The following is a 20,010-nucleotide window of genomic DNA, read 5'->3' on the forward strand; positions in this document are numbered from 1 at the left end:
GAGGAAACCCACGCAGACACAGGGAGAACATGCAAACTCCACACAGACAGTGACCCAAGGCCGGAATCGAACCTGGGTCCCTGGCGCTGCGAGGCAGCAGTGCTAACCACTGTGCCACCGTGCCACCCTAAATGAAGCAGAGTGATTTAAAGGAAGCTGAGATGCAATAGCTCTCAACATTCTTGTTGACAGATTAAGAGTGCGGCAATTTTGCCTTTTCAGGGCCAAAGGATACGCAACAAACAGTGAGCACGTCACACGTGGGACAATATAGCAAAGTAACCAACACCATCCCATTGCACTAGAACTTCCAAGTAAACAAAAAAAAATCTTGGTGTGAACTTCTCCTCTATTGTAGAACCATTGAAAAGTTGATGACACAGAAAGAGGCCATTCAGTCCATTGTGTCTGCAGGCCCACCACTGTACCACCATGCCACCCTTCTAATTCCGCCTTCCAGCACCCGTTACAGGTTACAGCACTTCTGGGTGTTGATCCGGGTACCTTTTCAATGAGCTCAGGATTTCTGCAACAAACATCAATTCCAACAGTGAATTCCAGACATCTACCACCCTCTGGGTGAAAATATTTTTCTTAATATTCTCTCTCATCCTTCTACGAATCAACTAAAATCTAACCAAAGAGGACAAAAAGCCATTTTCCCAATGCAGATCTCAACATAAATGCCATGATTCTGACAGCACTCCCCACAGCTATGTGAAATTCTAATACCGTCAATGAACCTGATAAAAGAACATGTTCTTCATTTTTAAGTGCTTTTGTCACTTAATCAGAACAGTCATGTGGCTTTCCACGATCAAATATTCCATAGGTAAAAGAGGCATACAGTGAAAATTGGTGTGCAGGAACTGCGCATAGTTCGGATTGGGCCTGATCAGAGGCTGCAGCTCATATAGGTACAAATGTGTGCAGTACATTAATGAGATGGTGGGCAGGGCGATGTGGCCTCGCTCATCTCAAAACCGTAAAATCCCGCCCAAAGTCAACAGACCTTCCCATTGTCCACCTCTCGCCTGCTCCGATTCCTGTGGCGGGCGAGGCGGTAAAATTCCAGCGGATAGGTTCGATTTGACCAATTTTCACTGTTAATGCAAAGATTCACACATTCGGAAGGCTTGTTGACTATTCACATACAGATGTCAGCAGATCCAGCAAGCCTTCCTGCCATTGAGAGGGATAATCTGGCAGGGTACGATGATTGCAGTGTCCAAGTTCTATGAAACTCTACACCATGCGTATGTTTGGAGTTAAAGAGGAATGAGACAATTGTCTCTCAGAGCCTGTCTCATGCTCTATGCCAATGATGAGATCTACCCTTGAAAGCATGCAGTGAGCACATAGTGCACAGTCCTGGGCCAGATTAGGCTGTTCTAAGTTTCTAGAAATAGGAACATAGCCAATTCAATCATAGAATTCCTACAGTGCAGAAGGAGACCATTCGGTCCATCGAGTCTGCACCGACCACAACCCCACCCAGGCCCTATCCCCGTAGCCCACATATTTACCCTGCTAATCCCCTGACACGAGGGTCAATTTAGCATGCCCAATCAACCTACCCGCACATCTTTGGACTGCGGGAGGAAACCAGAGCACCCAGAGGAAACCCACACAGACACGGGGAGAACGTGCAAACTCCACACATACAGTGACCCGAGGCCGGAATTGGACACGGGTCCCTGATGCTGTGAGGCAGCAGTGCCACCGTGCTGCTCAAGTCCACCTATCACATAAGCCTGGATAGAAAGGAAGATTTCACCAGCAATTATTTCTGCTCTTGGCAATGATCGTAGTTTCTGGACTGATTTGAACGATATTCATCCCTTTTGTTCTCTGGATTGCATCAGATTTAAAGAGTTTCATTGCTCTCTTCACGAAGTCGCAACGGTATGTAAGCCTTGGTTTTTAAATTAGCCTTCAGTCAACTGATCTATTTCATCAGCAATTCTTTCTCCTGTTTAAGGAGCTTGTTACCATAGTTAGAGACTTCCGGTACTTGAAGTTCACCAAGTTTTAACTGAAGATCTGTGTCTTTGTTGAATTTGCTTCCTACAAGTTAGACATTTCAAGTCCTCGTTCAAGTGTCTTACTTCCTGTGACCGACACTTGTGTTCCCATCAGTTCTCGTTTTTCATGAGCAAACTCATCTTTCACCCATGAAAGTTGGTTCTCTTCACTGAACACCCTTTCCTTAGCAGAGCCCAATTCCTCCTGCACCCTTGGATATTCATGCATTTCTGCTACTAACTATTCTTGGTCCTGAGCTAGTTGTTTTCCTTGCTCAGGTTTGTCTGGTTCCTTCCCCAGGGAAATGTTCGGCCTGGTTTTCTCAAGTTTCTCCAACTCATCACCTTTAAAGATGAGTCATAGGTCTGTGTAAGCTTTTCGACTTAACACTAAACATTATTGATGGAGGGCAGCATACAAAGTTTCTGTGATTTATCTTCCTTTGTGCTGGACTTTAGCTGTCAGCTGCCCCTTGACCTTCAGCTGGATGCTTCCTAGACCTTGAAATGTTGTGGTCAATGGCTGGAGGAAGCCTAGTTTTAATCACTGCTCTGTGTCTGAAAGAACTGAAACTCCTGCTCCAGTATCCAATTTGAATCTTGTTTTATGTCTACTGACAATAATATCAGCACTCCAATGGTTCCCATTTGATAGCGTAATTTCTCCCAAGAAAGTTACTTCTAGTTCTTTTTCTCCTTGGATAGCTTTAACTTCTTGGCGCTCAGCCAAATCTCCATTCACTGCGGCTGTGAGTGAGGTCAGAGAATCCGGACCCTTGACTGGTACATGTCCTTGACTGTCTCTCACTTAATTGTTTTGTTAAAAGCTTTTGGCTTCAGCAAAATTACTTTGGCTTGAAATTTCTGGATGCTGGAATCTGAAACAAAAATAGAAAATGCTGGAAAATCTCAGAAGGCCTGACAGCATCTGTGCAGAGAGAATAGCCAATGGGTGGAATTCTCCCCAAAAAATTCTAAGTATCAAATTCGAGGGAAAACTGGAGTAATTCACGCTGTTTTTTTCAGTGGGAGTTCACGCTAGAATCTCCCACACTCTGTGCAATGCAGAGGCCATCAGTGTGAATATCATTAGATTTCAGGGGGCAGGGCCTATTCATGCTGGGGAGGCTGAAACCAGCGGGCCTCTGCACATGTGCAGTGGCCCCAAACTGTCAGCCTGCAGTTTGCTGGCCAGCTCGATCGCCCGGGACCCCACAATGCTGCCCCTCCAAGCCCCTCCCCCATCTATTCCTGGGCCAGCCCTGTCCTGGACCGCCCCGATCTCCAGCCAGCAGCCCCCCTCCCACAAACAGTTCCTCCCCCAGCAGTGCCAATCCCCCCTCCCACCCTCAGGCAGGCAGACCTCTCCCAGCAGACCCCACCACCTGGCTGACCCACCCACCGATCGCTGGCCTCCCTCCTGCCCCCATGCAGAGTGGCAGTGGGACCCCCCACCCCCACCGAATGCCTCCAGGCCATGTCCCCTAGGCCCCTCCCCTTAGGACTGCACCATGCCCAGTGGGCAGTGCCAGGGGGCGCAGGCTGGCACTGCCAGGGTGCTCATGCCCAGGGGGCACCATCCACCAGCGACCCGACCCCCTGGGAAGTCCCGATTGCCCCCCCTCACTCCAACGGGGTCGCCCCGATAGTTCCCCAAAAGTGGGGCGCTACTGTAATCCCTGCTGAAGTGAAACACTCTGGCGGGGCGGGAGATGCTAGCGGGCCTGGGGAATTCAGTCCCAGGCCCTCTAATAGCATTTAAATGACATTAAAATTAGATTAAAATATCTAACCTGTCTTCCCGCCGGTTTCCAGCGCGTATCTGACAGGGCCGGAAATCCGGGTCCGAGAGATGCGCGCGTGACAGGAACGCATATTTGAATCCCGCGCATGTCCGGACGCAAGATACTCCCATCCCGCTCTACTAGAAAACTAGTGCGGCAGGATGGGAGAATCGCCCCCAACGTTTCAAATCAGGTTGACTCGAGTCAGCTCTGACAAAGTGTCATCCTGATTTGAAACGTTATCTCTATTCTCTCTCCACAGATTCTGTCAGACTTGCTGAGTTTTTCTAGCATTTCCTGTGATCCTGAATTAATTTGCCTTTCAGGATTCCATAGTCACATTTTCTGCTAATCGACATAGTTCGTTAATAAAGGAATCTATGCTCTCACCTGATCTTTAGGTGCACCTCTTAAATTTTGCTCTCTCTCTCTCTAAATGTGTTTTTCTGAAGACTAAAATCAGTATCAAAGATTTTGATAACTTCCTCATTTGTCTCTGTGTCTCCATTTATACCCTGCCTGACCACAACACCATCTGCACTACTACCCATGGCATAGAGTAAGGTACTGACCTGTTCCTTGCTAGTCTCCTCTGCTACTGTTGATACTGTTCTCTACCTGGTAATAGGGCGGCACGGTAGCACAGTGGTTAGCACTGCTGCTTCACAGCTCCAGGGTCCTGGGTTCGATTCCCGGCTCAGGTCACTGTCTGTGTGGAGTTTGCACATTGTCTGCGTGGGTTTCCTCCGGGTGCTCCGGTTTCCTCCCATAGTCCAAAGATGTGCGGGTTAGGTTGATTGGCCAGGTTAAAAATTGCCCCTTAGAGTCCTGAGATGCGTAGGTTAGAGGGATTAGTGGGTAAATATGCGGGGTAGGGCCTGGGTGGGATTGTGGTCGGTGCAGCCTCAATGGGCCGAATGGCCTCCTTCTGCACTGTAGGGTTTCTATGATTTCTATGAAATGTGCAACGCCAGTTCTGCCACTTCCTGACTTGATCCAAGCCATAAATCTGGACGAAGAACTCTGGTAAGTGTAAGATCCTTTTTCATGTCTTCCTTTTACCTCTGGCTTCACTGGAGTTCAGTTGAAGATTTTCCTGTGCTGTCCTTGGTTTTTTCTCTTTCTGCTACTTTCAGTCGCTGGGCTCTTCACTTGTCGCTCCTTTTGTCGTGGTCTTCCATTCTCGCCATTTGTTATTGAATTGTGGCTCTCAGATGTGGTAGTCATGGGGCTGCATTTACAGATAATGCTGGAGGCAAGACTGTCGAGAAACTTTACCTTTCATTGAACATCACACTAATGATGTACACTGCAAACTCAGCACAAGGCTCTACATAGAACTCTCTCTCTCCATGTTCTGCTGTCATGTGATCTTATATCATTGCTGATGTAGACTATATACAGATTTAACATTAACCTTTTATCTTACACACCTCATGCACCCTATCCACTTACTCACTTAGCTCACCCACCTACCCACCCCACCCTCCTACCCATTTATTCACTCACTGATCAATTTCATTTAAACTGGACCTTTAAAATTACCACATGGCAGCTAGTGCCATGAAAGGGGGCATCTCTAATCCTCCCCCCCAACTCTACTCCACGGAGCTCTCCAAGGGACGCTGTGCTCTGCCTTTCTGGGAAAGCTGGGCTCAAAAGGTCCCAGAAGACATACGGAGTCAGAGATGCTTGCCGCTCCTTGGAACACCCCGAACTATCTTATTGTTCTAAATCTGCCCTTCCAGTGCACAGTAAGTTACAAACAGGCATTTCAAAACTTTTAGGCCAGGGCCCAGAAACATTGGTTCACAAACTTCCTCACCAGTTTCTGCAGATCCTTGTTTGGGATGGAGCCTCGGTCCTTCCCAGACATTACACCCCATATCAGAGAAGATGAGCAGACATCCTGACCTGATCGAATGACGCGATGCACCAATTGCAAGAAAGCATCTGCCATTGGGCAAAAACAAGTGCACCTGGAGTCCAAGCCGAGATTGTAGCCTGAGATCACATACCACCCCACCTACAAAGATTTAAAATACATTTTGTCGTTTCTTTTTACCTCGTGATAAAGTCATTATATTTATTTCCAACATGGCGGAGGAGGCACCACCTGCTACAGTTAACTCTTGGTGAGTGCTCATTATGTTTCTCTGGTGGCACTGTGGTGTTTTTACAATCGTAAATTCTACATGGAGTCCTGCTAGCTTAGGAAAGTAAGGTGACCCATTCCTCTGAACCCACATACTTGAATGGAATCAATGTTCCAGCATTTACTCTAGAAAGACTTTCGTGTCTGCCAATGTCTGAGGTCTGCTCACTTCTCCTGGATAACCTCGACAAGGTGTATCCAGGAATGGTCTCCAGGAAAATCTCCAGGAAACAGCAGGAACTCTCGCAATATCTACTATGGTACGCTGTTGGTCAAATTACGTTATCAGAAGAGCTGGAAGTTTAAACCGGACCATCTTTTGCTTCAATGAAGTGGAATGGCAGTGTTCCTTTGGAGAAGTAAGAGAAAGAAAACCTGTGATGAACAAAGCAGATTTCATTAGGCAGAGGGCAGGGGAGAGAGGGGAGGCAAGATTAAACCTGACCTGTGCCTTTTCAAGCACATTCACGTATTTCTTTCTTCCATCCCTCCGGGCAAATGCGGCATGGTGGCACAGTGGTTAGCACTGCTGCCTCACAGCGCCAGGGACCCAGGTTCAATTCCTGGCCTGGGTCACTGTCTGTGTGGAGTATGCATGTTCTCCCTGTGTCTGTGTGGGTTTCCTCCGGGTGCTCTGGTTTCCTCCTACATTATGAAAGATGTGCTGGTTCGGTGCATTGACCCGAACAGGTGTCAGAGTGTGGTGACTAGGGGAATTTCACAGTAACTTCATTGCAGTGTTAATGTAAGCCTTCTTGTGACTAATAAATAAACTTTACCTTTTCAAACATTACTAATTCCTCATCTGACAATAGCTTTTTCCTTTATTGTTTTAGATGTCGGGGAATCTCATACTCACTGCAGAGTCTGCGTTCTTCTTTTTCATCAGAAACCAGGTAGCACCGTGGAAAAAAAGTATCAGCATTCTCATCCAAATAGGAAGGCAAGTTCCTCAGATTCCTGCAGAGTCTAGCCTTCAACGAAACAACATTCACAAATATTTGACCACATAAACATCTGCTTGAATGGTTATCTTTAGATGAAGTAAATCGACAGAGTGACAGATTCTGAAGAGATTTAACATTCTTTAGAAGAAGAAGCTTTCATTTTCTATAAGACTTTTCACATCTGGTTCACTAATGTCCTTTAGGGAAGGAAATCAGCCGTCCTTACCTGGTCTGGCCTGCATGTAACTCCAGAGCCACAGCAATGTGGTTGACTCTCAACTGCCCTCGGGCAACTAGGGATGGGCAATAAATGCTGGCCAGCCAGCGACGCCCATGTCCCAAGAATAAGTAATAAAAAAATCTAGAAGATCTCCCAAAACAAGTCTCAGCCAAGGAATTATTTTTGAAATTGTACTTATTATTGCCATTTAAACAAAGGCACATGTCAATTTGCAGTCAGGTGCCAGTGAGCAAAGAGATAAATGACCAATCAGTTTTGATGCTGTTGATTGAGGGATAAATACAGATCAAAACTTTAATCATGTTCTGTTTATTATCCCATTACTAAGTCATATAGATTTAATCACCTTTTTTAATGAAAACCAGTAGTGAAATTACACATTGGAACTACAAAAATCATAACTATAATTACGATCATAAGTGAATTAAATTATTTTCAGTTAGAGATTCATTGCTATATTGTCAGAAAACCTTCCTTCATGTCAATTAAGGAACAATGTAAAAGCAGCATTTGGTAAATTAATGGCCCATGAAGTATCTTTCAAGACTTTATTTTTTACCATACTGATATGTAAGGGATTCCATAATCATTCATTTGTCAAAAATATGATGATGACTGTGCAAATGTTTCTGCTAATAAATTTCACGAGTGAGCTGCTACTCAATTAAAAGTACTGAAGAAAAAAAACAGACCAAAGATGTGAAGCAAAAAGACAAGGCAACTTCGGCTAGGTGCTTGACCAAGTGGCAGCTATTTCATAAGCTGGATCGCAAAGCTTACTTTTTCCTGTAGCTCACACCGTTTAGATAATCCAATATCAATGGAGTTACAAATTACTGTTGACAATAACACAGGATGAATGTGAAATATGTTTATAGGGTACTCCTCTATTACTGTTTTAACATGAAAATAAATGGGTGAAATCCCTTGTTGAAATAACAGATGAAAGGATTCACATAAACAATGGTGCCTTTATCCCCAAATGTAACTGGGTGGCACGGTGGTTAGCACTGCTGCCTCACAGTGCCAGGGATCCGGATTCAATTCTTGGCTTGGGTCACTGTCTGTGTGGAGTCTGCATGTTCTCCTCGTGTCTGCATGGGTTTCCTCCGGGTGCTCAATTTTCCTCCCACAGCCTGAAAGACGTGCTGGTTAGGTGCATTGGCCATGCTGAGTTCTCCCTCAGTGTACCCGAACAGGCGCCGGAGTGTGGCAGCCAGGAGGTTTTCACAGTAACTTCATTGCAGCGTTAATGTAAGCCTACTTGTGACACTAATAAATAAACTTTAAAAGTAATTGGTACCTTTTAATGACTCGTGCACTTTCATTTAATCTCTGATGGTGTAAACCTGTATAAGTGGCGTCTGTGACCCTGCCCCATTGTCCTTTATAGTGTATTTAGGTGGACACCCAATGTGAAGAGTACCCTTCTCAAGGACACAGATATTGACTTGTTTGCCTTTATTCTTTTATGGGCTGTGAGAGCATCACAGGAAAGGCTAGCATTTAATTCCTGATTGCCTATTTTCCTTCCCTAAAGGACATTAACGAACCATATGGACCATTAGCCTAGGTTGCTGGGCTACTAGTCCAATCACACTCCCATTAAGCTACCACTTCTTCCTACTGAGCAATTGAGAAAGAAAAACCAAGGTCCATCTAGTTCAGCTCCTTCTGTCCTGTAAGTCACACATCACAAAGACATTGGTGTCGCTGACTAATCTCAGCAATCAATCTCCATCAATTAGTCTACAACAGACATGGGACGGAATGTTCTAGTCCTGCCAGCAGCTGGAAGCATGCTGGGCAAAAGAAATTAATTTGGTCAGTGACCAAAAATCAGCTTCCCAATGGCAAGATGAACAGGAGGGACCTGATTCCAGGACTTTAAAGGCAGGTTAAAAGTGAGTCCGAGCTTCCTGAGGATCAATGTCGAGAATCCTAATTAAATGCATCAGCATTCGTGAACGGCCACCTCCCCAGAATTAAGTTCCCCGTCCAAATTAAGCTCCCTGTTAGCAGGAATTTAGAACGTTCAGTTTTACAACTGTTTATAAAGTGTCGTGCATCTAGCAAGCTTCACTTTGATCAAAACTTTGAGATCAGTAAATACTGCCCTCGCCTTTATGAACACCGCTCAGAATCTCACTCACGCCAAGTGCCAACAGCAAAAACTAGCGGCAAGATGGAATCCAGGCGAATTCCGCACAGTGAAAGTGAACATATATTTACATGTCCGAACTATATACAATTAGTGTACACCAGTGCCACCTGTATACCTTCAATACTTCATCATTTTACTTCCCCTATACCTCGGTACAGGTGCTACATCCGCAGCTGAGGTGGAGGCAATCTGCTGACTGCGATGTCCTGTTGTCTGTGAGGACTTTGGTGGGCGTCCTCTGGACTTTGAGAGCCCCGGCCTGCTAATGGTCTCCTGCTCAGTTGCAGGTTCACATTCCTCAGCCTGACCTGCTGGTGGAGATGGGGTCACTGCCAGTTGGGAAGGGGAAGAGCAAGGCAACCTTGGAGTGTCTGGTGCTGAAACCTCCAGGGTGTCTGGCCTGTGCTCCTCCTCTATTTGGGTGCCCTCCCCGACCCTTTGAGGTGAAGGACCAATACCTAGAGTGATGGAGTGCGTCAAACCGCAAATCTGGCAACCATGGTGCGTTCTGCTGGACCTGGGTCTCCAAGGCGGCTGCCCCTTTTACATGGAGTCTGCCATGATAGCAGACAGATTGTGGATGGACTTCTCCAGCCTATGGCCTCCGGCAACTCTGCCTGATGTTCCCCATCTCCCTGCATCTCTAACAGGTCACCTAGGGCCTCATCATCAGCTTGGAGCTTTGCAGGGGTTTAGTCTCCAGCAGTCTCTGAGTGTCAGAGACCCTGGCTGTCACTGCTTCCGCCAGCTGTGGACCTGTGTCCGTGATATGTTCACCAGATTATGACCCCAAGGCTACTCTGGAACTTGGACCCACCAAGGTGAATGTATCTGTGCTGGTGGAGGGTGCAGGTGAACACCGTGATGGTGCATCCTCTGAGGATTCTGAGAGGTAGGGTTGGGACTGGGGCTGTGGCTGGTCCAGCTTCTGGTCCTCACCAGTTTCTTGTCAGTACCTGCAATAGAGCAAATAATGTTTTAGTGATTGATGCAACCTCGTTAACTTAAGTCACCTCACACTCAGTGAATGCAGATGACAACTGCAAACTGGAAATATCTCTACTGGCTTTCTGGGGGAGTCCTATCTTACCCTCAGCACAGGCAAGGTGCAGCTCCGCTCCAGCTAGCTTGACAGCCATTTTCTCATGCTGGCTAAGGACTTATTTTCCATTCCCCCATGGTCTTGGCCCACACACACTTGTTACAAGTGTTATTCTCCTGCAGAAAAAGACAAGGACCGATTGTGATCCCAATGGTTGCATGAGCAGTTCGGGAGTATGCATGCCTATTGCAGCTGCTGTGTCCTCCCCAGTGAGAAGCTGTTTGTCCTGTAACTGGTTTGTGATTGAGAGCATAGAGGGGCTGGCACACATTCAATGCAGATATCGCAACTGCTGGTGAGTGCTGCAACCCAAACTCCTGTGTGATATCCCTGTGCATTTATACACAGTTGCCTGTCACCATCATGACTGTATCCTTATGAGAATCCGGAGCTCCAGACCTGTAACAAGTAGATGGCTATCCGAATGCCCTTCAAATATGGCACCCGGACATTGGAGCCCATGAGGTAACAGCAGGAATGGTGATTTGCTGCCTGCCCTACTATGAGATTTGCTGTTCTCCGCACGGATGTATAAGTAATGAGCTAAATAGCACAAGCGTGCCACACACAACCCCTCCCCCAACCCAATGGAAGTCACTCGCACTTCCACACCTGCTGACGAGCTTTGATGTCAGAGTGGAAGATTCCACACACGTGGTAAGAAATACTCCAGTGGTGGAGAGTATGGGCGGCACGATGGCGCGCTGCTGCCTCACAGCTCCAGGGACCTGGGTTCGATTCTCGGCTTGGGTCACTGTCTGTGTGGGGCTTGCACATTCTCCCCGTGTCTGCGTGGGTTTCCTTGGGGTGCTCCACAGTCCAAAGATGTGCAGGTTAGGTGGATTGGCCATACTAAATTGCCCCTTAGTGTCCCAGGATGCATAGGTTAGAGGGATTAGCGGAGTAAAAATGTGGGGTTACGGAGATAGGGCCTGGGTGGGATTGTTGTCAGTGCAAACTCGATGGGCCAAATAGCCTCTTTCTGCACTGTAGGGATTCTATGATTGGAAACCATTCAATACCACATATTCCTCCTATTTGTCACATATTACAGTCGTCATATACTGAATCTCAAAATATTAGTTTCCCTGGAATTTGTTCCTGACTGGGCTGGAAATCAAGTGCTACAGCACCAAGCGATATCTTCAGCAACAAGAAACGGCAAACCATCCAGAGTCCAAGGCAGCAAAGTCTCCTTTTTGCCAGACTTCATCCGCTTTTGCTTGGATTGCTCCAAAGGAGCATCTTTAACCTGTCTCTGCCTGTCGACAACCAGGGGTCTGCCTGCTGATACAGTCATGAGGGTGACAGTCTCATAATGAACAGTTGAAGCTGGGAGGCAGCATTTCAACAGAGAAATGAAGAGAAATATGGAAACCTGAATGTTGCCCATTGCTGCATGTGGCGGGGCAGGCAGTGAGACCCATCCTGAGATAGGTTAGAGGGAATCTCCAGCAGTCCTTTAAAGGGTTGAAGGTTCAATGGGAGGCTTCTCTATCCCACTTACCTTCATTATTCATCCTTCTCTCTCTGGAATTTGGTGGCTTTCCAGAAGAAAATCCAGGCAATGGCACTAATACTGTGCAAGTGTCATAAAGTTCCACAGTTCTGGTTGTAATTGTTTATATATTTTCACTTCATATCTTGTTACTGACTCCCTTTGTCTTGCCAATGTAGGTGTGTGGGCAAATGGACATTTTGGCTCTTTGCATCTGCCCAGGTCCTCTTCCTCCATGAAGTGTCACCTTGTTACAAGAATGAGTCCTGTCACAGGGATACTGAGTTGAATTCAGTCACATTTGCAGTTGGTTTCATCGTCAATACAAAGAAATGCTCAGGACTACCACATCCTGTTTTCTGCTAAATCCTAATCCTAATAAGGACAAAGACAAAATATTTGCATGTTGTTGTCAGTATAACTCATCCAAATTCTGCCACACGTCCTAATTACCCACTTCCTAAGAAAGCAGTGTCATGCTCTTGATGAACCCACTCATAGGGGGCGATTCTCCCAAAAGTGCTGAATTGGCTGCAAAACTGTTCTAGATCGCGCCAGTTCTGACAGGTCAGCTTCTCACCCGAAATTCCGCACTCTGCAATGCAGAGGTCCCAGTCGTGAATCTCATTAAAAACCTGGGGGGGGCGCGGGGGGGCCTATTCGCACCGGAGTCTGACAGTTCTGGAAATCTGCACATGCGCAGTGGCCCCGATCTGTCAGTCTCCCCGTTTGCTGGCCAACTTGATCACTGGCCTGGGATCCCCACTGTGCTGCCCTTCCAGCCCCCCCCCGGCCCGATCGTGGCCCCCCACAACAATTCCCGGACCAGCCCTAACCTCCCCCCCGCCCTGGTGCGCCCCAATGTCCAGCCCACCCCCCCAGCAGCAGTGGCGACCCCTCGCCCCATCAGAACCCTCCCACTGACACCCCAAAGTCAGACCCCCTCAGAGGCAGGCCTCCCCTGGAGGCAGCCTCCCCCCCCCTTCCCCCCCTCCCCGACCCCCTCAGACCAAACCCCCCCAGCCTGCCCGCCGCAATCGCTGCCCCCCCTCCATCCCAGACCAATCCTGTCTGCAGAGTGGCAGCGGGAGCCCCCACCCCCACCGATTGCACCCAGCCCCCACCCACAGTAGGCCCCGCCCCCTTGGCACTGCCCAATGCCCGATCGGCAGTGCCAAGGTGCCCCCTGGGCATGGGCACTTTGCCCCTTGGACAGTGCCAGGGAGCACAGGCTACCACTGCCAGGGTGCCCATGCCCAGGGGGATACACCGCCCCACCGCCCGAAGCCCTGGAGTGCCCCGATTGCCCCCCATTCATTCTGGCGGGGTCCCCGAAAGGACCAAGAAATGCTCAGGACTAACAAATCCTGTTTTCTGCTAAATCCTAATCCTAATAAGGACAAAGACAAAATATTTGCATATTGTTGTCAGTATGACTCACCAAATTCTGCCACATGTCCTAATTACCCACTTCCTAAGATAACAGCATCATGCTCTTGATGAACCCACTCATAGGGGGCGATTCTCCCAAAAGTGTTGAATTGGCTACAAAACTAGTTCCCCGAACGTGGGAGCTACTCTAAAACCCACCGGAATGAAGTACTCCTGGCAGGGTGGGAGATTCAATCGGGATCTGAAAGGTCCCGATAATTAACTAATCTACATATTTAAAATAAATTTTAAAAAGATTAAAATTACGTACGTGCCTTCCCGTCGGTTTCCAGCGTGGTCTGGCAGGCGACTGTTCGCCCGCTCTGGGAGATGCCCACGCGTTTCCCGCGCATGCGCAAATCCCCATTCAAGGCCACAGATGCCAGATCCGCCAGAAAAGTGGCTGGGCGCGGATGGGAGAATCGTGGCCAAACAGCCCAATTAGAAAAGTAGCAAAATTCATTCAGCATTAATCATAATATCAGGTAAGGTCCCAAATGCAACAAGGAACAACATCCAAGAATGATCCAGACAAGGTTACCATTACGAAATCTGGATATACCAGCAGACTACATTTACAGACTCATAGATTTATCAATTCTTACATGATGGTGACTAAACAGGAGCATGAATTGTAAAATGTTATACTACTTTGGAAGGGGCCAGCATCTTTGAAAAGAAATGGGGATATTGTAACACGCCTTGAAGGGATAGCAGCATGACACTACTGGAAGGGAACATAGGAATTAGGAGCAGAAGTAGGCAAATTCAGCCCTTTTAGCCTGCTCCGCCATTCAATGTTGATCTCTCTCTAGTCTCAAATCCACCTCCCTACCTGTTCTCGATACCCCCTTATCCCTTTTTTCATCAGAAATATATTTATCTCCTTCTTGAAACCATTTAACGGTTCAGACTCCACCGCGCTAAGGGGCAGCGAGTCCTACAAATTCACCACCCTCTGCAAGAAGTAGTTGCTCCTCATCTCAATTTTAAATCTACCGCCTCTCAGCCTGACCTCTAGATTGCCCCTCAAGGGGAAGCATTTGGTCTGTGTTTACTTTATCAATCCCTTTTAGTATTTTATACACCTTGATCAGATCCCCTCTCATCCTTCTAAACTGCAGCGGATATAAGCCCAAACTGTTTAATCTCTCTCCTCATACGTCAACTCTCTCATCCCCAGGATCAATCTGGTAAACCTCCTTTGAACTGCCTCCAATGCCACCACATCCTTCCTCAAATAAGACCAAACCTGCACATAGTATTCCAAATGTGGTCTCACTGACACCCTATACAATTGCCACAACACTTCTCTACTTACATACGCCAGTCCTTTTGCAATAAATGTTAACATTCCAGTGTGTCATCTGATCCAGTCCCAGTTTCACTTTGGCCTGTGAGCAGAACACAGCTCTGCTGTTGACCTCTTCAAGCTTCTATACATGTAGATATCTTTTCAAGTGCCTAGTCTCAATAAATGAACCCACAACGTGTTTACCCATCTCTTATATATCATTAGTAAACCATAACACCATTTATTGCAACATCCTAGTGAACATGCCTAAGCACAAACCCAGTTAATAAATTTTCACTGCTTGTGAAAACCGACTAGTTCTTCTGTTGTTTCTCCAGTATATCAAATAATATAATGGACATTCTTTTGAGAGGAGGAATAGTCCAAGTAAAAAATGTGGCCCCCCCTCCTTGTATCCTCATACGTTTCTATGATTCCCCACTGTCCCATCTTGGTCCAGTTCAAGTATGTTCATCCTCAAACCCTCAATACTTGACTTCCATGTCATGGGGGATTAACTGGTAATGTGTAAAATTTACTGTGCAATCCTCATTTGGGCATTATTATCTCTGCAGCACTTTGATTTGATTTTCCAATAGCAATGAGCAGTTTCCAGCGGCACACTTCAATATGTTATTTTAAAATTTCAAGTCTCCAGCTGTCTGGAACGGAAACACAGACTGCACTCCCCATCTGCTTTTCCCTTCAACTAAATATTTTAGATTAATTTTAGCTTTAAATGTTTTTTTTTTCACTTTTCAATAACTTTTTTTCATGTTCAGGCTCCTACTATCTTTAACCTCCCACTTCCCTGCAAAACTTAAAATAAGTTAGCTGTTCCAGCTGGAATTGCGTAGAAAACATAGAAACATAGAAACAGAAACATAGAAACACAGAAGGATGGAGCAGGAGGAGGCCATTTGGCCCTTCAAGCCTGCTCCACCATTCATTTCGATCGTGGCTGATCATCCAACTCAATAGCTTAATTCTGCTTTCTTCCCATAACCTTTGATCCCATTTACTCCAAGTGCTATATCCAGCCGCCTCTTAAATACATTCAATGTTTTGGCATCAACTACTTCCTGTGGTAATGAATTCCACAGGCTCACCACTCGTTGGGTGAAGAAATGTCTCCTCACCTCCGTCCTAAATGGTCTACCCTGAATCCTCAGATTGTGACCCCGGTTCTGGACTCCCCCACCATCGGGAATATCCTCCCTGTATCTATCCTGTCTAGTCCTGTTAGAATTTTATAAGTCTCTATGAGATCTCCCTGCATTCATCTAAACTCCAGCGAAAACAATCCTAACCTAGTCAATCTCTCCTCATACATCAGTCCCGCCATCCCCGGAATCAGCCTGGTAAACCTTTGCTGCACTCCCTCAAGAGCAAGAACATCCTTCCTCAGTTACCCTTTGTCTTTCCACCTGAGGCTTCCAGCTACCGTTCCTCAGTTTGTTGATTGCCAGAAACGGTTGTCAGTTTAAAACTGGTATGTGTTTGATCTTCATTGACACATTATCTCCCCACTCTCCTGTACTGCAAACACCTCTTTTTCTTTAAATTCCATATCAACATACTTTGCATCTCTCACCATGCTAGCGGTGAATCTCGCACAAAACACAGACCTCAAGATTTCGGCCATTTTTGAATCTTGTTGTCTCTTCCTGTATCTCTTTCTAACACACTCCAACTGTAGCCAAAATGTAGATGTCACCTCAGTCTGGATTTCTTAGCTCCAGACATCAGTGCAGCCTTTAACAAAACACAATAAGAGGTTGGGAACTCTGCAGCAAGTAACTCACCTGACTCCCCAACTACAAAACACATGTCAGGAGTGTGATGAAATACTCTCCACTTGCCTGGGTGAGTGCAGCTCCAGCAACACTTAGAAGCTCAACGCCATCCAGGTCAAAGCAACCTGCTCCTTCATGCTCACCTGATGAAGGAGCAACGCTCCGAAAGCTCGTGGTACCAAATAAACCTGTTGGACTTTAACCTGGTGTTGTGAGAGGGGCGAGGTATAACTCAGATATCAGAGGGATGTTTTTTACACAGAGAGTGGCGGGGACCTGGAATGCACTGCCAAGTAGGGTGGTGGAGGCAGACACGCTGGCATCGTTTAAGACTTGCCTGGATAGTCACATGAGCAATCTGGGAATGGAGGGATACAAACGAATGGTCTAGTTGGATCAAGGAGCGGCACAGGCTTGGAGGGCCGAAGGGCCTGTTTCCTGCGCTGTACTGTTCTTTGTTCTTTGTTCTTACTGTGCCCATCCCACTCCAACGCCAGCATCTCCACATCACAGCAGTAGCCGTGTACACTGTGGTGGACCTCAGTTGTGCCTTTGTCCTATATGGACCACCGTTGTGTGTGTTTGTCATACCTGGACACATCCCCTTCCAGTTTGGTTCCTCCCCTCGGCACCTAGTATAAAGGTGGCTGTCTCCTCCTCCTTGTTCTGTCCAGGTCTGTTATTTGTTAGGATCTGCTCCTGATTCTGTTGTGAATAAAAGCCTACACTTGTATTGGCACATCGGTAGTCTTTCGCCTTATTGATAGCGCATCAATTTTATTCACAACAGTTGACCAGCATGGAGCAGTTTCTAAAACCCGACAAGTTAGCATTAGACCCTCAAGAGGTTGGAGCCTCTGATAAATTCGATCATTGGCTGGACTGCTTCGAAGCATTCGTCGACACTGCTACGGCCATCGACACCGACGACGCTAAACTCCACGTGCTCCGCGCCCGGGTAAGCGAAGCTGTCTATGGAATCTTCCGGGACACTGCTACATACGTGGACGCTATCAAACTCCTAAAAGGGCAGTTCCGAAAGAGCCCTAACGTGGTTTACGCCAGACATCTCCTAACTACCCGCAAGCAGCAGCCAGGAGAATCGTGCGCCCAATTTCTGCGCGCCCTGCGGGTCCTAGCTCGAGCTTGTGACTGTAAGGCTGTTACAGCAGCTCAGAACACTGAGGACCTGATCCGCGACGCCTACGTTGCGGGCATTGAGTCTACATACATCCGGCAGCGCCTGCTGGAACAAGATGACCGAGATCTCCGAAGAACAGCCACGATGGCTGAAACGTTAGAAGCGGCCTCTCACAATCTCGGGTCTTACCCTGCATCCCGTTCTACCAACGGCTCCACCGCGACGGCTGTTCCGGCGGGGCCCAAATGTTACTTTTGCGGTCTACCCAAGCACCCTCGGCGTCGCTGCCCGGCGAAGGACGCGATTTGCTCCGGATGCGGTAAGCTAGGCCACTTCACAAAAGTCTGCCGGGCAAAGCCGCTTCCGAAGCCTCGTGGCGCCACGTGTGTTCCGCGGGCGCAGCCATCTTTAATGCAGGCGGCGGCTGTGCGCGAATCGCCATCTTTAATGCGGTCACCAGAAGTGCGGGAATCACCATCTTTGATGCGGTCACCGGAAGCGCGGGAATCGCCATCTTTGATGCGGTCACCGGAAGTGCGGGAATCACCATCTTTGAGACTGGCATCAAGACGCGCTGAGCAGGAAGCTTTATCCATGACGTCATCAGACGGGGACGAAGACGGATTCTTCTTGGATTCGACGGTGGCATCGATTTGCCTGGACCAGTCGCAGCCTCATCAACTCTCTAAGTCAATAATGGAGATCAAGGTAAATGATCATGCAGAAAACTGCCTGTTCGACTGTGGGAGCACAGAAATTTTTATACAGCCTCGCACAGTGCGTCAACATGCCCTTCCCGTGCGACCCTGGAGCCAGACCATCTCCATGGCCCTGAATTCTTACTCAGTGGAGGTCCTCGGGTGCTGCTTGGTGACGCTGACGGTACAGGGCACAGCCTACGAGCGTTTTCGGCTCCTCGTGCTGCCGCGACTCTGCGCAGCTGTACTGCTGGGGTTAGATTTCCTCAGCCATCATAGGAGCATCACCCTGCAGTATGATGGCCCTTATCCCCCGCTCTCCGTCTGCAAGGCGCCGTCACTGCAGCGCCCCTCGCGCACCACCTGCAGTCTCTCGACCCTCAAGATCACCCCCCCCCCGCCCCCTTATTTGATAACCTCACCCTGGATTGTAGGCATATAGCCACCAAGAGTAGGCGCTATAGTGCGGATGACCGGGCCTTCATTCGGTCCGAGGTACGTTTGCTCCGGGAAGGGGTTATCCAGGCCAGCACCAGCCCCTGGAGCGCGCAAGTGGTCGTAGTTAAATCGGGGGAGAAACACCGCATGGTGATTGACTACAGCCAGACCATAAACAGGTATACCCAACTAGATGCGTATCCTCTTCCCCGTATCGCAGACATAGTCAACCGCATCGCGCACTATAGGGTTTTCTCGACGATCGATTTGAAATCGGCTTACCACCAGCTCCCTATCCGCTCGGAGGATCGCCCATATACTGCCTTTGAGGCGGATGGCCGCCTCTACCAGTTCCTCCGAGTCCCCTTTGGTGTCACCAATGAGGTCTCAGTCTTTCAGCGGGCCATGGATCAAATGGTGGACCAGCACGGGCTACGGGCCACTTTCCTGTATCTGGATAATGTCACCACCTGTGGCCATGACCCGCAGGATCATGATGCCAACCTACAAAAATTCCTTTGTACGGCCACTCTCCTGAACCTCACATATAATGAGGCGAAGTGTGTTTTCCGGACACGCCGCCTTGCCATCCTTGGGTACGTGATAGAAAATGGTGTCCTTGGCCCCGACCCAGCCCGTATGCGTCCCCTTATGCAGCTTCCCCTTCCTACTACCCTCAAAGCACTGAGGAGATGCCTGGGCTTCTTCTCCTATTATGCCCAGTGGGTTCCCCATTACGCGGATAAAGCCCGTCCGCTCCTCAAATCGACCTCTTTTCCCCTGGCGGAGGAGGCCCGTCGGGCTTTGACGACATCAAAGTGGACATCGCGAAGGCCGCGATGCACGCTGTGGACGAATCCATCCCATTCCAAGGGGAAAGTGATGCGTCTGACTTTGCCCTAGCCTCCACCCTTAACCAGAGGGGCCGTCCGGTGGCCTTCTTTTCCCGGACCTTACAAGGCCCTGAGATTCGACACTCCTCGGTCGAGAAGGAGGCCCAGGCCATCGTGGAAGCCGTCCGGCACTGGCGCCATTATCTTGCGGGCCAACGATTCACCTTAATTACGGACCAGCGGTCAGTTGCCTTCCTGTTTGACACCAGGCAAAAGGGCAAGATTAAGAATGACAAGATCTTGCGGTGGAGGATTGAGCTCTCCACCTACAGATGTGACATCATGTACCAGTCGGGAAGCTCAATGAGCCCCCAGATGCCCTGTCCCGTGGATCATGTGCCAGCGCCCAACTAGACCAGCTACAGTCCCTCCATAACGACCTCTGTCACCCGGGTGTCACCAGA

General features: G+C 48.1%; 1 protein-coding gene across 1 annotated transcript in view; it reads right to left on the bottom strand.

Annotated features, from left to right (window-relative positions):
* Positions 1-20,010, bottom strand: part of LOC144507489 (protein monoglycylase TTLL8-like) — a 74,745-nt gene that overhangs the window by 37,267 nt on the left and 17,468 nt on the right. Inside the window, exons 6-7 of the mRNA XM_078234615.1 lie at positions 6,823-6,937; positions 1,993-2,067 (exon numbers count right to left, since the gene is read on the bottom strand). Coding sequence (XP_078090741.1) covers positions 1,993-2,067; positions 6,823-6,937 — 190 coding nt within the window. The remainder of the gene's footprint in view (positions 1-1,992; positions 2,068-6,822; positions 6,938-20,010) is intronic.

Source organism: Mustelus asterias, chromosome 19 (assembly GCF_964213995.1).
Source record: "Mustelus asterias chromosome 19, sMusAst1.hap1.1, whole genome shotgun sequence".
In the NCBI taxonomy this organism is placed as follows: domain Eukaryota; kingdom Metazoa; phylum Chordata; class Chondrichthyes; order Carcharhiniformes; family Triakidae; genus Mustelus; species Mustelus asterias.